The sequence below is a fragment of the Tyto alba genome, unplaced genomic scaffold (assembly GCF_018691265.1).
Source record: "Tyto alba isolate M040663 unplaced genomic scaffold, T.alba_DEE_v4.0 Super-Scaffold_9, whole genome shotgun sequence".
NCBI lineage: Eukaryota > Metazoa > Chordata > Aves > Strigiformes > Tytonidae > Tyto > Tyto alba.
Window position 1 is genome coordinate 25,233,563 of NW_024881330.1, and position 14,825 is coordinate 25,248,387.

Sequence of the window (14,825 nt, forward strand, 5' to 3'; positions counted from 1 at the left end):
TATACAGCAAGAATAAATACTGGTCAATTTATAATAAGCTACAGTGGCTGATATTGACAATTACAGTTCCTCTAAAAACTTGCAGAAGTCTATCCAAGCAACTTCTTTCTTTGACAAGGCTATCGGAATTTCAAACTGTAGAAAAGAAAATTTTAATTTCTCTTCAGGATCCAAGCCATACCATGTTGCTCATTATCCTGCTATAGTTCCCCTTTCATGTTTTAAATTAATTTAACCTGAAAGGGGCACTAGGCTATGAATCTCAGTCTGCAATAATCCAGCCAAAGACATCAGAAGTTACAGATAATAAATCAGCAAAAAAGAACTTAGGTGTTAGCCAGACCAACTCTAAGGTGCTAGCTGTTTTCTCAGAATGAGACACCAAGGTCTGCCTGCATCCCAACTTTAATCCGATAGTATGGAGCACGAGACAAGTGTTCCATTTCAGAACGGGGGAGCCAGCTGAAATCCATTAATGCTAACAGGAGATGCACAGCTAAATCCCTATGTAACTGCCCTGATAACTTCTGTAGGTTTCTAATGACTCTCCTGAATTAACTAATTCATTAAAAATCCATTTGAGTAGTGATAACCTCTCTATATGTTGAACTTTACCCAACACATTGTCTGTTCCAATAATCTGCCTTTCAACAACATGGAACACTAGACACCCCATGCGGTGTCAAATTGAAGACGATGGTTGTGTGATGATCAGCTGAATGATAAGAGTGCATATGAAACAAATCCAAATTTATTCTTTTCCAGAGGGAAAAAATGAGTACAATAAGTAGCTAAATTGTTTTTTTGCAGATGGGCACTTGTGAACTCCCAATCTTAAATTTCAAAATAGTTTAGGAAACAGTGTATCCTTCAGTGACACAGAACAGAAACATGTTTTGAAAACGAACTCATGGCATCAGTATTTTCAAATTCAGAAGCTGAATTTTAGACAACTAAATCCTTTTCTCTGTTTCTGAATTATAAATGCTTCATCAGATGAGCCAAGCATTCACAAGAGAGCAAGCTCTACAGAAAACTATGATTTTAAAGACTAAATTCAGGTGTTTAGATCTACGCTTAGTATTTTAAGTTTGACAGGTTAGACTATGCTGTCCCAAAAGATGATACAAATTGTTTTGTTTTGGTTTTTTTCTCTGAATTGTCCAATCAAAGAATATAATGTAATTAAACTCATTTTTATGGAAATGCATCTTTGGATATTTGGTGACATATTCTACTAATCAAGCTCTAGGTTACATGCAAATAAAAATATTGAGAGTAGCAACTAATCAGCTTGAATTCTTAAAATGGATCTAACAATAAGAAACAGAATTCCAAGCAACAGTCAATTGACTGATTCAGGTCAAGTATCTTCTATTTTTTTTTTTTTTCAAAGTAGGATAAAAGTGCCAACAATCAAATGACTTAAGCCTGTGCTTGCGAGAACTGTGGTAGAGCTAGATAACAAAAATAAGTCAGTGGTCCTCCAAACCACGGTGCAGGGCACTACACTTCATGTGAACTAGCTTAGATCCAAAACTAGTAAAAAAATAATTTTTAAGTCAGTGAACATGAACTAACTAGGCTTGTGCGATACAATTTAACAAAAAAAGGGTTATGCACTCAGGCCTCCTGACAGAAAACACCACACCAAGTGGTGTCTTGCCACTCCACATAGACTTCTCATGGGCCCTCACACCTTCCTCAAGAATCCCTCAACTCCATTTCACTGTAGAGTGTGCACAACTATACACAACGCATAATACTGTGGTATTTGGGGTAAGGGGTCACGACAGTAGATCACTGATACTGCAAGGTGAAAAAGGAGAACAACTGCTCTTGATCAGGGAATAGCAGTCAATGTCTGAAGTAGCATGAGTGTTGACTCTCACAACAGCAGAAAAACAAACTATGGATGGCACCAAAAGGCTGGCCTAGACTTCCCTCCTGTTCAGGTAGTAAACCCCAGATTACTGTTGTCCACTAACGCAACTGCATCAATTGCTTAGCATCTGGTTTACAAGGCTTAAAATGTAAATCTATACTGAGAACTAGTGAATCATCCTTCTAGTAACATTCACACTTCCCTCCAAGAGCAATTCAAGTCTCACACATTTGCTTATAGTTAAGATAAATGGGTGGCCTACCTCAGTGAGCTCCCAGGTGATGCTAATAGTCCAGCACAGCCCGTAGCTCCGGATCAGCAAAGCCTTCATAGCCCAGCCCCAGAAATGACCAAAAGCAAATATATCAAAGTGGCTGAGGATTCTCTCCCAGGTGATAACATGACAGTTCACAGCATACTCCTGTTAATTAAAAAAACAAAAGCAAACAAAAGAAAAAACACCCACAAAAAAACTGTTCAATCAACAAGCAACTTCAGAACCACTAGAATGAAGAAACTTCTTACCCAGTGCAACAAGCCTGAAATTATAAAGATATTGAAATAAGCATTATTCTGCTTTCTTGTCCTTCTAAACTGAAGGAAAGCTTTCAGTATTGAGACTCAGCATCATCACAGTACAGTCTAATCTAAAGGGAGATAGAATAGACCTTGGTGCCTGAAGGAGTATGTATTTCTTATGCGACACGAACAGCAGGAGCAGTAAAATTAATAATAATAAAGCCAGCAAACAATACTCCAGGAAATAAGTTGTTTTGGGTTTGGGGTTTTTTTCTGTCTTGATTCAAAATAACCACCTTTCTACATTTTCATGCTGTCTGGAGTTCAGATGTGGCTCATCTGTAGCTAATCCTCACCAATTTGTGATGTTACATTTCTTGTCTTAATGTTCATTTGAGTATCTTTTTTTATCTTATTTTCCTCATGAAAGCAATTTCTAGAACACATTCATATTGAGAAAGTTCAGTCACGAGGCTGAATTAAAAAAAAAAAAATCAAAGGGAACTTGCAACTGTTTTGTCACAGATGAGTGGCAGATACCTTAAAAATATTAATTAATATTCTAGTCGTGAATAACAAAGGAAATGTGTTCTCGCATCATGTTGTACAGCAAGTGCTAGAAAACACTGCCCAACAGAAAAAATAATCTGTATGCCATCACTAGAGCTTCTGTCTTGTCACTGAGCACAAACTGAACTATTTTCAACTGGAAACACACATTTTTAAAAAAATCTCTGCTCTCCAACCCTCCTAAAATATACATTGCCACCTGCAGGTGACAACGCAGCACTGCTGTTGAATTAAGAAGATTCTCTTTCAGGCCAGAACTATTGCTAATCCTGCGCAAATGAACCATGATCAAGTTGAAATAGGGATGGCAGAGAAAGATTTAAAACCTGGTCTCCACAAAGAGAGGAATGCACAGTTTCATACAAATACTTCTATCAGCAGGCAGTTAAATCCCACTATGAAACTGTAAGTAACCCTTACTGCTGGTGCTCCCTGAAGTGAAAGCCTGGTATTGCCTCTCACTCTTGTCAGCGCTTCTGGTCATTCAGGGAAAGGTGCACCACCTGTCTTAAGGATGGTAAAGCTGCAGCTTTAGTGCACATACCCAGAGAGATCCGAAACCGGCTCATTTGCCAGCAGAAGAACAGAATGCACAATGGAAGGTACAGGCTCCTAGCTACACCATGATATCTGAAACTCTATGATGAGTGAACACAGTAAGGTTACTCCAAAAGTAAGCTGTTTTTCAGGGCTCTTGCTTTTTTGCTTTTATTTTTACCAGAGCTTTTTCCCCTCTATCTCATCTTTTCAGCCGTACCTCTGCCAGTCATACAGTGAAACGTGTTGAACTTTCTTTTATACTCAAGCAACTTTGCCAGGCCTGTGCAAGAGACCAAACTGCAACCTTCATTATAGTTGCATGTTAAAAATTTACTCTAACTTTAAGTGACTGTATCAGGACTGCAAAGTAGTACAGAGTAAGCTTCCACTGACTGATAGTCAGGGAATCTGCTGTACTGTGGTTCTGTGCCAGCAGTAATACTAGTCCTCCACTGACTTCAATCTATTTCTAACTTAAATGACAGAAGACCCAGGTGAATCTGACTTACCAACAGACTCCTCAACTTAGCTCCCTTTTGTTGCTCAGCAACATCACTAACCCCCATGCTCATGCTCCATTTAGCAATGTGTCCTCCTACCACCCTAACTGCAGGCTGCCCACGCCTTGTCACCACCACAAGTCTCCTGCAGAACAGAAAGTCACAGCCCTGCTCTGGATGCTGGAGTTGCAAAACACAATGCACCTCAGCTGATGAGCAGTACATCCTGCTGATTTCCAGGTAAACATCCAGCATTTTCCAGGTAAGGAACCTGTATGCAGCCCTCGCTATCAATCAACTAATGTAAGCTTACTGCACTGTAAAGATTTCCATTCCCTCTTACGTGCTACAGGGCAGGAGTTAGCAGCCACTGCTGATTAGGTGCTGTGTTTGCATATGCAGTGCATTGCTCTGTGCCAAAGACAATCAGTGTATTTTCTTACTCGAGGCCTGTGTCTGATAACAGCACCTACTATACAACAGGTGACCACGGTGTGCAGGTGCACAAACCCAAGGGCAAGGAAGCACACTAGTGAGGTGGGGGACAGTAACTTAATGAGATAGTGAACAGAACAAGACTGGCAACTCTTGCCTCTCCATGCAGTAATGCTCTTCTGCCTGGTGCTCACCTGCTCACTTTCCCTTCTGCCTGCCTCCCAACACACCTCACACATGCCTCCCAGGCTTCCTTTTACTACAACTCCCTTTGCTAGTGTCCTCACCTGAAGGGGAACGTTCTCTGTATTGAAAACTCTTTGCAAACTGCTCAACTGGCAGAACAAGCCTGGCTACCCATGCCACTTCAGATCATGGTCTATGGAAGTAATTTCCCAGTGGTAACTGCACCAGTGCTTAGTTTGGTGACTGGAAGGCAGCAGAGCCCGGCAGTTGCCGTACCTGTATTTCCACACGCTCAGTAGCATGCCAGTCATGTACCAAGCTCAGGGCAGTAAGGCAAGACCAAAGTTCAGTTTTTCGACTGCAGCATTGTGGCATCAAAAAAAAAAAAAAACAACACCAAACCCAAACCTGATCTGGGAGACACACACCTTGCAGGTCTCATTTAGATACTACCTTGCTAAGTCTATTTTCAGTATCTAGGCTCACATCTATTATTTAAAGGAATCCAAAGCCACCCCACTGCAAACATATCTCACACTCCTGACTGCACACCCGTGTGGACATCTCCATTAGAAAGAACACAGTCAAGACTCTTTTCACAACAACTGATTTCAATGTAAGGAAACAGCAGTTGACACAAAATACTTATTGACTCTCAAGTATAGCCACAAACCTGCACTGCTCATACCAGCAAATTCAGATTTCTCCCTTCCCACTCATGTAAAACACACATAAAGTAGCCAAAATGTCCAGTAAAGTGCCATGGATACATACCATAATATCTGCTTCCCTTGTAGCATATCGAAGATTAGGATCCAGCCAGTACATCACTGCTTTTACCTGCTCAAAGTTAAGGAAGAGCACGAACACCAGGAACAGAAAATAGAGCACACTGAGACCTGCAAAAAGACTCAGCTTTAAAATCTTGTTCACTCACAAAACTCCTTGGGACACAGAGAGTCCAAAAAACTGCCTTCAAACAATAAAGAATAGTTATAAATGTAAACTATTGTATGTCTGAGTTACTTTTATGAGCTGGAAAATTTGCTGTTTGAAGCTTTTAAAGATAAAGATGATTATGATTTGTTTTCACACCATTTTAAATTATAAAACACTATTGCATTTAGGACTACTGCCTCTCATCCCAGTGTCTGAATTATTTATTTTTAAAAAAAGAGAAACTTATAGGAAGTTAAGAGTTGTAGGTATAGATGAAGCTGCTGTTGTTGTGAGCACATCTTTGCATTATTCACAAGTTCAAAGATATCTAAGATCTCACAGATTCCACATTTGGAAGAGGCATAGAAATACCAACACCATTTCGATAGTCTAGTACTCAAACTTAGTTGTGTCCTGCAGCAACGTTATGGAAGGCGGAAAGATTAATGTGAATAAACTTAGTATCTGCCACCCAAAATAAACTATAGCAATTCTAAAAAGCTCTTTTAAACCATAACCAGAACTCACACGTTATTAATCCCCAGTGTATGCTAGAGAACAACTTCCGTTCAAGTACAAACACATGAAGAGACAGTGTATGTACTGTCCTCTCCAGTTCATCCTAAAAACACATCAGGTAAACAGATGCCGAACGACTACAGGAAGTACAGCCTGCAGGTGAGGGTGCATCCTGAAAAGCTGAGGACACACTACTCTGGCCTTTCATCTACTGAATAGGTCCGAGACCTCAACTGTGGCTAAATAAGCCATGCCAGAAGAAACAGCATTAAGCAGGGAAAAATATTGCTCCAGATTTTGCATGCAGCCTTTTCCAGAAGGTACAAGGGGTCGAGCTCTGACAGTACAAACATTGAAAATGACCTTTTAATGTACGTTTGCTGAAACCTGAAATGAGCAGCAGGATCTGTGTTTCCCAAACTTCACAAGAAGCAGGATTCTTTGAGTACTATCTAATCAGCAGTATCCTCTCAATGTCAACAGATGAGTAATCAGCTACTTTGGGAGGCTACTTATTTTTAGCTGTATAAGGCAGCAGGAGAGAGAAACACAGTCTCCTTAAAAAGAAACAGATCAGCTTTTAAATCAAATGCGCCTAATTCTCTGCAAATGTGCTTAAAGTTTAGGATACAATCTGTGAACCCTGAATTATTTAAGAATAAAATCTCTTACATTTTGTCATGTAATTCAGATGTTTAAGGATCAGTATTTCACTCAGTAAGTTCTGTAATTAACACAGTTATTTTTCCAACTATGAATACAACTAATATTTACAGGTATTTATGCTGAAATTATAAATTAAGAATATGAATATATACATGTAAAGAATATTAATAAGTGTATTTTGATAGACAATTATACAATTTAATAAACATATATAGTACTCGCATGTTTTGCCAATAATGAAAAGAAACACTAGATTTAGTTAGAAATCAGATAGTATATGCAGTAATTATAAACACCCAAACCTTTTTGGGGTGGGAAGAGATGGCAGTAGGAAGGGTGTGGGTGCAGGAGATTAAGAAGCACAAATACAAAACAGGATTAAAACAGAGTATCAGAGTGAATGATCCCTTTCTGGTGATTTAATTTACACCATCCTGACACAGAGTAACTACAATGACATTCCCAAACATAATTAAGAACAGATTATAAACAACAGCTCAGAAGTGGGAGGGAAGTGACATTGACACAAGTTTGATGCACAATTACATTTCATGACAATTCCATTCATTTGAAAGTTAAAATGGCCAGTCCTGCAGAAGCATCAAAGTCAGAAACACAACTTAAACTTACCAAAAACCATTCTCCATATTGCAGGGTGGGGACGCGTAAAGGGTCCTGTGGACAGCAAACAAAAAGCCTATTAAAATACACATCAATAAGAACCACATAATCTATTTTTTAGTTATATCTCATATGAGGATTTGACATGAGCACAGATCAGTTCTCTGTCAAACTATGTACTGTACCCAAATTTTGAGGCTCTATGTTAAAAAAAACAAGGTAACAACATATTTCAGAGAGGAAAAGGAAACTGCCAATTAGTAGGGTGTAGACAAAATTTTCAATTATTTTTTATGGAGTCATTTCCAAAACAGTAATACGCTGTTTGCTCAGCAGACACCGTATCTCAGGTGTCACCTGAGGATCTCTTGACCTGGTTTCTAGACCACAGCTCACAAATGGCTTGCTCTCAATGAAGTCAAATACAAATTTCCACGTTAGCAAAGAAACGTGGTGCTTAGCCATCAGATGACCATGAAATGTTAGCAAGCAGGCCTCCTAAAACTTCCAAACTGAGTCATCATGTATCTAAGAAGCAAGATACCTATGCTCTTTTACCAGTGTCAATATTATTTACTTTAGAGCCGGTGATTAAACTGACTTTATTAGATTACAAATCTCTCAATGTGAAAAGCAGAGAAGGTAAGTCTAGTGAAACTGGAAAACCTCTAAATACGAATCATACATTTAAGTGGCATTTTTCTCTGGCATTCAGTTTTTGAGGAGTGGTCTGTGAAAAGTATGGATAAATGATTTTTAAAATACGAGAAAAATACATCCCAACTCTGAACTACAAAGCTGCCTCGAAAACAATCACTGTTTTTTCCTGAACACTGTCAATACTGAGACAGTTTAGACTTGACCCAGTTATGCTCTTACTGACAGCGATAAGTAAAAATTAAAAAAATAAATAATAAATGAATTAAAAAAAAAAAACCACACAGCAGTAAGACAGCATTTCCTCCACAGAATTGTCACACAGGTGTTTTTACTTTTTGCACTTTCTGCTCCTCACACAATTACCAAAACTTTTGTCCAACTTAAACTTCTATGGAGCAACTGTGGTTTTACTTTGTAATGTGACTTCCACCATTTCTAACTATCACTAGTTTCTGGTAATGTGATTTCTGTAAGGTGTTATATCCCTGAGAATTTGCAGAATTACATGTCTGTTAGAACAGATTGAGGCAGACTCCTTTTAAACATTATTTAAGGATCTGGCAGCATCATTACTTAGCAATCTAAGCTGCAACTGCACACATGCAAATAGAGACACTGACTTTGAAAACCCGACTTCCTTGTTAGATACAGAGAAACTATAAATAACTTGCATTTTACCGTTATCCCCACTCAGTATGATTACAACCCATTTTTAGACTGTCCCTTAACATAAAGGAATTAAAAAAAAAAAAACCAAACACACACAAAAAAACACAAAAAAAACCAAACAAACACACACACAAAAAAAACCCCACAACCAAACAAACAAAAAAAAACACACACAAAAAACCCCCAACCCACACATTTAAAAGTGGTACTTTAATAAAATCAAAATAAACATAGTGGCAGTAAAGAGAAATTCACATGTTACAAAAGGTGAAATATAAACAGTATAAACCTTACTCACCATTAGGAAAAGCTAGAACACTGATGATTAGAAAGAAGAAAATCACAGAGAGGATACCCCTCCAAATATTATCCTCTGGGACAGAATCATCCCTGAAGAGACAGACAACAAAGTGTTAAAGTACATTATCAGGATGAAATTGAAAGGCTTGGCAGATATATTATTTAAATAAAGACTACATAGAAATAAGTATAAGTAGTAAACATGCTGGTTATATAACAAGTCAAGATAGTAACTGCACTTAATGTTTTTCACTCTGCACTTCTGGGTATCCCTTTCTTACAAGAGAGTTAAACATATAATCAATGCACGCGAGCTATAAGCATTGTTAGAAGTCAACACAGAAGCACTTACTAAATTTTATACAAGGTGAAAAAAAATATTCCTGCTTTAACATTCACAGAAACATCATCAAACGTACTTTTCACAGCAAACAGACTCAGACCAAAAACTCTGGAAGCCTGGATGCAAATCCTAGGTTTCCCTTTGCTGGTTTGGTGCTGCTCACAATCCCCTTCAGTTCCCTTGGCCTGTTCCCAATGCCAAATGCCCAAGGTTAGTGCAGAGAGGGGGGAAATGATTACAATCAGCCCTTGGAAATAATGATTATACAGCTTAGAATCTGTGTATAACAGAAAGACAGCAAAACTTAAAAGAACAAGGGCAAAATATCAACTTGCTTTTAGATCTACTAAGCCAAAGCTCTGAACAAAATACCAGGTATTATTTGTGCTACTGTCATATTGTGGCCATAACAGAGACCTAAGAATTATGTTTGGAATGCCAAGGCAAACTTGACTGAGCTCCTCTTTCTCTTCAGGCAGGTAGAATATGGTGTACAGCAGCAAGATTAACAAAAAAAAAGCCCACTCAAGTCTTCTAATGAGCAGTCAACTTCTAGAATATTTCAGTAATACAAACAGAAACAACCTTCAGACTATCATAATACACACAGCTAATATTTCATAGTATATCACCCACTACAATTAAAATTAAAGTTTTACTATCTGAGTAGTTTTCACGTACTTAGGATCAGTTTATCTATTTAAATATATTACTTTATATTGTATTTTATATATATATATATATACATATATACACATATACATATTCCCAACCCATGATACCAAAAAATTCCCAGCGAATTTTAGAGAGATAAAGCTCTTCCTTGCAGACCATATGTCACATTTCTAGATGGTTCAGCAAAGAATCTGTGACAGCATAAATGCGCTCCACATTAGATATTTGCTGCAGTTATAAAATATTTCTCTCTTTGCCAAATTACTTCCCTTTCCCTCAAAATTGAACCTTAACAGCTCCACAGACTTTCATCATTGTGAGGCATTTAAGCACTGTGTTAGTTTAACTGTATGGCAGGAAAAAGTACATTAAGCATCAATGGTTTCTCTGCAGGCCTCAGGGACTCCCCACAGCATTTTTTTTTTTTTTTTAACCAGCTCAGTAAAGATATACCAGTTATTTTCCTGCAGGCACCCTGTTCGGGCTGACACTTTACACCAGCTGTGAAGCCCAAGTTCCAGAGCTTAGCTCCCTTGGCAGTCTCAAGAGCCTCATGCCACCCAGCACACTTCCCAGCCAGTCTCAGGCTCTGATGGCTCAGACAGCAAAGCCATATTTCTGTTTAAACATATGCAAACAACACACACACACATGCTGTCATGGGTACCATCAAGTAAGGGAATCTTTTTTCTTTTTTTGAAGAGCGAACAGATCACTAGTGTTACATCACTGTACAATTCAGCGTGGCCAAGAAAGAAGTGAAAGACACTGTGATCACATCACTTAATTGTCATTCCAGCTGGGCTGAAGTGTCCTCACCTTTGTCCATCAGGATTCTGAGTACTACTCAGCTTCAGGAAAGCTGTCCTAGTCACATGGGCACCATCTCCCCCCCCAAAAAAATCAACAAATATGTTTTATGCTGTGTTAAACAGCATTTCATTCCAAGTGAACGGTAGAGGCATTTAATTGTGGCTTGCAGATACCTTTCAAAAGGGATAGACATCCAATCTTCTTGCCATAAGCAGGTAAAAACAGGTGGGAACAAGAGCCTTGCTACTGTGCACTAGTTAGGATAAGAATTATAGCATTTGCTTGGAAAAACTATTTTGGGGAACACCAAAAGAAACAGGGAAGCAAAATAACTATTGGAGGAAAGACACAATCACAACAAGCTGCAATCAGGAAAATGTGCTAAATCATCTCCTCACTTCGCCTTAGGAACTTTGATGCTGACTTTGAAATATAAGCATTCGTGCAGCAAAACTAAGATTTCTAATGCTCGCGTGGGAGGACAGATGAAACTTCTCTCACTTTAAGCCCACTTTACCAGCACATTTTTCAATGGTGTGGCTTTTTGGTGAAGAAATAACAAATAACAAAAACAAATCACATAATACCTCCATAACCTTTTTCCCTCTCCTGCTCTTCTCCAGAGCACTACATTACACTGGCACATTACAAAAATGTAAATTAGTAAGTCATTATATCATAAACAAAACAAAATTACACTCAAGTGAGGAAAAAATAGCTAGGACACTAAATTTGGGGGAGGGGGGGGTGGGTGTAATCTTCCATAAAATCCCCAAACCAAACGTAAATGCACAATAATCCAGTTTAATCAACTCCATTAATGAAGAGATGTGAAAGACAACAGCACTACTTCCTCACAGTTCTTACTCCTGCTTCCATAAACACCTGCAACTTTACACCAGAGGCTACCAATCTGTCACCTTTCCCAGTCCTGTTGCTGTGCTCCACAAAATATCCCCTCAGGCATCCACCTGCCCTCCTGCTGGTTGCCCCTGGGCTCAGAGAGGACACATCCCTCTCTCTCTAGAGAGGAAGAGGACATGGAAAGCTAGAGCCGCTCCACGCCTCCGCTCCCAGGCACAGCCTGGAAGCAGAGGAGCCGGTGTCTGGCTCATTCAGCAGGAAATAACCAAGGCAGCTGCAGCCATTGTCAGAAGCACTAGAAAGATGTGCTTTAAAAAACTGAATACCCTCTACTCCCAACTTTAACATGGAAAAGTTAAACACACTCACATTTCTCTTTCTGGATTATTGTTATTGCTACCTGAAGATTACTGCTATCTGACGCTCAGCTTCACCCTTATCTGTCAGCTCAAAGACAGTATCAGCAGCTCTCAGTTACCCCAAGGGATAGCCCATGTTATGGCTTGGTACCTCCAAGGGAAAAGCATTTTCTAAGTTTGTCTGAACCCACACATACTTCTGACATAAAATAATTATAGAAGAGACAAAAAAGGCTTTAAGGGAAGCAGAATTTCCTCTGCCTATGGTGAAGTTCCTGAAAAAATAAACTTAACAACATCAGTATGAATGTATCACAGAAAATTCCCTGCTTAATAAATTGACCAGGAGAGCTACGGAACAACTGACAGCACAGGAAAAGCAAAGAATCACTTGTCACACCTTACTGAGAAGTCTACAGAGCCTTGTGTACAGGAGGTGGAAACATGAACACAGTCACTGGAGACTCAATGTAATAAGCTGATGGGAATAGAAAGACCAAACCTGGGAGCACATACTCTAAGCATATGGGGAGCTATCTCCTGCCTCCCTCAGTTTCTCAAAGAGTACATATGGTTTGGGTAGTGGCCCAAAGAAGACAGAGGTGGCACTCTTATCAACCAAGAAATTTAGGAAACTCCTGCAATAGTTGGAAATATCGGGGGGTGAAGGACACAGAGGAGGGAAGAAAACAAAATGAGAGTAGCTTCCACAACCTGAGACGAGGAGAAACAGAGAAAAGTTAGAGAAGTCAATGGGTATTTAAACATAGGAAATAAGGCAGAGCAGAGACAGACAGGGGAAGAGAATGAAACTGAAGAAGTTGGAGTTAGAAGGCTAGCAAGTCAAATGGGAAGACAAGTTAGGAACTCTCTTGGAAAAATGCAACCATCCCAGAAGGGAAGCAATATTCTTTGGGTCTAGAAGACTCCATAGTTCTGAGATTGCTGCTTGTCTGATCCTCTGCTTGAAAGAATTAACAGTAAAATTCCCTTCCTTCTGCAAAGGTGAGCAATCAATTCCTTTAATCTTTCAGAATGATGTCTGGATGAGAATGACTTAGTAACTCACAAGTTTGACCTAAATTAGCCCTATAGTGAGAAAAGTGATTGCTCAAGGGGAGACAGGAGAAGAGCACTTGTGGCAAAGATCTCTAAACATTGTACCAAAGCACAGAAACATGTGTCTGATTTAAGAGTTAAGAAGGGATCCCCTGGACTTTCTACCTTAGCTTAGGTAACAAGATTTAAGTAGAACAAGGGATGTGTTCACCAGAAATACCTTCCCTGGGGCCATACACAAGTTGAAACAAGAAAAAGCACACCTCAGACCATTTGCACTACACTATTTTACCTTTCCTTATGCTCCTTTCTCAACTCAACCCAGGTTTGACCATTATTTTCATAGCTGACAAAAACTATACATTTGGATTCTTAGGATAAGGTAGAAGATTACACATGAAACTGTATTTTGGGCCTAAGGGCAAATAATTATGTTATTCTGTCAAATGCAGAGTGTAATCAACAAGGTCATTGAAACCTGTGATTGCGTACATACAATGCCACAAAGGCATAAATGAACCCAGAACACAACTCAGCCAAAACCTCTCAGGAATCACTGTTTGCCCAGGCTGCAGGATTTATGCTAAAGGAGGATTGTTATCATCTTCACAGCCCCATTCATTAGGAAGCAATAAAAAGTATGCACAACTTCGAAAAATACTGCAAGATACCCTTCAGACTGCACTGCTATACCCTTTGTTTACAAATAAGTAACTGTGTCCATTCTTAGCTTTATTTCCATGAATGACTGCAGTGGCGAAGTCCACAGAGCTGTGGTGGGGAAAGGATGTGGCTAAGCCTAGCAGTACCAGGGCCTAAGCCAACGTGGGACTGGCCACAGACAAAGTACGTTGCATAAAAGTGATGAGACAATACAGCCACTCCTGTCCATTGAACGCTTGGTAAATTAACCTACTTGAGCAATGTCATTGCTGGGTTTCTTGATAGCCTAATAAAAGACGTTTTTGGCAACTGCTCGAGACAGACATTTTGGTAAAGGCTTTAACGGAGAGGCTCAAAACGATCAACAAGTTCCCAGGAAACGTAGCGGAGGCGGATAATCGCCCTGCGAGCGAAGGGCCACCCGAGCAGGGTGCTCTCCAGCCAGCCAGCGATGCAACAGCCCCGCCCGCAGAGCCTACGGCAAGTCACGACCCGACACCGGGTCCCCCCAGCAGCGACCACCCGCCCCCAGCAGCACCCACCGCCCGCCAGAGCCGCGCGGCGCGGCCCCGGCCCCCTCCCCACCCCGGGAACCGCCTTCGCCCTGGGGCCGGGAACGGGCGGCCGCGGCGCAGCCGGTACCGGGGGGGGCGGGGAGGGGCGCACACCTGGTGAAGGCGAAGGCCATGAGGCTGAGGATGGTGAAGCTGAGGAGGGTGATGGTGTGCGGCCGGTAGAAGAACTCCAGCGTGATGTCCTCCACCTGCTGCTCGTTGATCATGCGGAAGTGCAGGCGGTAGTTCACGTCGTCCTTGCTCAGGGTCCGGCTCCCCACGCACGACGCCATCTCGTCCCCCTCCCCACCCCCCCACCCCCTTGCTGCCTCAGCGCTGCGCTGGTTCTCCCGGCGCGGCGCGAACCGGCGCGGCCCGAACCAGCCCGCCCGGCCGCGCCGCCTCCCGCTGAGGCGCCGCCGCTGAGGGGGAGAAGCGCCGCGCGCGCGCGCGCCCGCCCGCCCGCCTGAGGGGCGGAGCCCGCCC

General features: G+C 40.8%; 1 protein-coding gene across 2 annotated transcripts in view; it reads right to left on the reverse strand.

The window, feature by feature from the left end:
* The window catches only part of PTDSS1 (phosphatidylserine synthase 1), a 31,754-nt gene extending 17,029 nt beyond the window's left edge, over nucleotides 1-14,725 (reverse strand). For both annotated transcript variants that reach the window (XM_042785795.1, XM_042785794.1), the window contains exons 1-5: nucleotides 14,454-14,725; nucleotides 9,008-9,099; nucleotides 7,390-7,434; nucleotides 5,410-5,534; nucleotides 2,148-2,306 (exon numbers count right to left, since the gene is read on the reverse strand). In XM_042785795.1, coding sequence (XP_042641729.1) covers nucleotides 2,148-2,306; nucleotides 5,410-5,534; nucleotides 7,390-7,434; nucleotides 9,008-9,099; nucleotides 14,454-14,632 — 600 coding nt within the window. In that variant the 5' untranslated portion in view covers nucleotides 14,633-14,725. The remainder of the gene's footprint in view (nucleotides 1-2,147; nucleotides 2,307-5,409; nucleotides 5,535-7,389; nucleotides 7,435-9,007; nucleotides 9,100-14,453) is intronic.
* Nucleotides 14,726-14,825: the final 100 nt, after the last annotated feature.